We start from the raw sequence: 2500 nt of genomic DNA, 5'->3' as shown, positions 1-2500 counted from the left end.
ACAAACATGCTGAAAATAAACATGAAGAGTTGAGATGCAGAACCACTGTCCACTCCTGCTGACAAATATAGAGCAGCACGACAGCTTCAACACTCATTCTCCATCAGCTGAGTCCCTATTCATCAGGGGCCGCCACAGCGGAATGAACCGCCAACTATTCCAGCATATGTTTTACACAGCGGATGCCCTTCCAGCTGCAACCCAGTACTGGGAAACACCCATACACACTCACATGCACGCACGCACACACTTGACTCTATATTGACACAGAATTATTATATTATAATCATATTTCAGAATAATCCTCATGAATGCATGTGTGTTACGATTTAAAGATGTTAAATAAAGGGGAGAGGAGTAACATTCATTTTTGGGTGAAACACATAAGCAACCACACAACATCAATAAATGAGGGACAAAACCAAGACCAGCTAAATGCATTAAAGTGATTTTATTTACAAAAATAGTGACAATAATGAAAGCCAAAAAAAAAATATATATATAGAAAGATTATTAAATATTTACCAAGAGACATTGAATTTCACAGATAACAAATGACATAAGATGTTTGACCAGATATGGGAGAGTTGGAGAAATGAGACGTGGAAATAAATCAAACAAAGCAATCTATTTGGCCCAATCTCTACCCTATCTATCCAAAATAAAAATGCAGAAGTTATTGAAAAGAAATCTTGGCGTCTATTCCGCACTACCTAACCTACGCTGATCTCTGATGAAAAACAAAAAGCACAGTGGGTGGAGCACGCCCTTACCTAGTGTGTCTAATACAGAGATATTAAACTACTTGTGCACAATGTGTGTCATTCTTACCTGTCCCACTCTCCAACCTCAGATGCGCATCACACTGACGGTAGACAAATGGAGAACAAATACCGGACAGATACCAAATCGTAACACACAGTAGACATATATCAAAAAACACTGACAGAAGCACAACACAGAAATCCAGGGCCTCCAGAGTAGCTCCTGTCACCACTTTTATGCCACGGTGGCAGCGGCTGGATTGGAGACCTTGGGTGACGTCAAGGGGGGCACGGCAAACAGCTGGGCAGCGGTAGCCAATCGGAGCCACTGTATAGGTGGAAGCGGGAGAGAGGTAGAGAGCAAGCGAGCACGGAGAGAGAGAGAGAGAAAGGGAGAGAGACTAGTGAGAAAATTAATATATAAATAATAATCACACAACACAGAAATGTACAGGAATGTAACAGTGTGTTTGTCCTCAGTGAGAGCAGTCTGTGTGAGCGCAGCGCTCTTCAGTAGTGTATAGCGGAGTGTTTGGCCCTGTCGGTTCCTCTGGGTGTGAGCGCTCCTCCTGCTTTGTGTTGTTTTTGTGTGGTTTTTGTGTGTTTACGTGGCTCAAGCTTCTGATTGGCTGAATTAACGTGACCCCACCCCTCTCGCTCCGCCCCGACCCCCCCAGTGAGCAGCAGCAGTGATGCGGGTGAGCTGCAGGAGCTGGAGCTGCCGGCCAATCACAGCAGTGTATTCCTGCACAGCCTCCAGCACAGCACACGCTACAGGTTCAGCCTGAGCGCCAGGACAGCGCGGGGGTCCGGCCCGCCGCTCACACAGGAGACCCTCACCGTGCTGGACAGAGGTACACACGCTGCTGCGCGCGCGCTTCGTGTGTGTGTGTGTCAGAACACTCTTCTTCATAAGCCACTGCTGATGTCTTTAATCTTCTTATAATTGTCCTTTCCTCACACTCCTGATGCTGCCCCTCTGAACGTGTGTGTGTGTGTGTGTGTGTGTGTGTGTGTGTGTGTGTGTGTGTGTGTGTGTGTACGCGCTCTTTGTGAGGCATGTGTGTATGAGACTACATCTAAGTGTGTACTTTACTGCATTACTGTGTGTGTGTGTGTGTGTACGTGCCTGTTTGTGTGCATGTTTGTGTGTACATGTGTGTGTATGTGTGTGTGTGTGTTGCCTGTGCATGTGTGTGCTCTTGTATGAGTGCATGCATCTGTGTGTGTGTGTGTGTGTGTGTGTATGCTTTGTATATGTGTGTGTTTGTGCCTTGTGTGAATGTCTATGTGTGTGTGGGCGCACGCTTTGTGTATGTGTGTGCACATTGTGTATGTGTGTGCATGTGTGTGCGTATGCTTTATGTATGCATACGTGTGTATTTGTGTGCATTTTTACATGTGTGTGTGTGTGTGTGTGTGTGTGTGTGTGTGTGCATGTGTATGCTCTTCTGTGTGAATGTGTGCATGTGTATGTGTGTGTTTGGTGCATGTTTACGTGTGTGTGTGTGTGTGCATTTTGCGTGTATGTGTATGCTCTTCTGTGTGAATGTGTGTGTGCATGAGAGCAAGTCTGTGTGTGTGTGTGTGTGTGTGTGTGTTGTTTCTATGTGTGTGTGTGTTTTCCAGGATCTTCAGCACATGCCCCTCCCCCTCAGCACGCGGGTACAGTGAGATGATCAGTAGCTCCGCCTCTAACACGCTAACGTCACATGTCATTCTCACGCTCACACACT

At 46.2% G+C, this 2500-nt stretch overlaps 1 protein-coding gene across 50 annotated transcripts in view; it reads left to right on the top strand.

Moving 5' to 3' along the window:
- nrcamb (neuronal cell adhesion molecule b) overlaps positions 1 to 2500 on the top strand; it is a 67301-nt gene that overhangs the window by 52836 nt on the left and 11965 nt on the right. For all 50 annotated transcript variants that reach the window (XM_087311299.1, XM_087311284.1, XM_087311278.1 and 47 more), the window contains one exon: positions 1442 to 1618. In XM_087311299.1, the coding sequence (XP_087167425.1) occupies positions 1442 to 1618 (177 nt within the window). The remainder of the gene's footprint in view (positions 1 to 1441; positions 1619 to 2500) is intronic.

The sequence above is a fragment of the Danio rerio genome, chromosome 25, assembly GCF_052040795.2.
Source record: "Danio rerio strain M-AB ecotype USA chromosome 25, GRCz13ab, whole genome shotgun sequence".
In the NCBI taxonomy this organism is placed as follows: Eukaryota; Metazoa; Chordata; class Actinopteri; order Cypriniformes; family Danionidae; genus Danio; species Danio rerio.
This window is presented reverse-complemented; position numbering and strand designations above follow the sequence as displayed.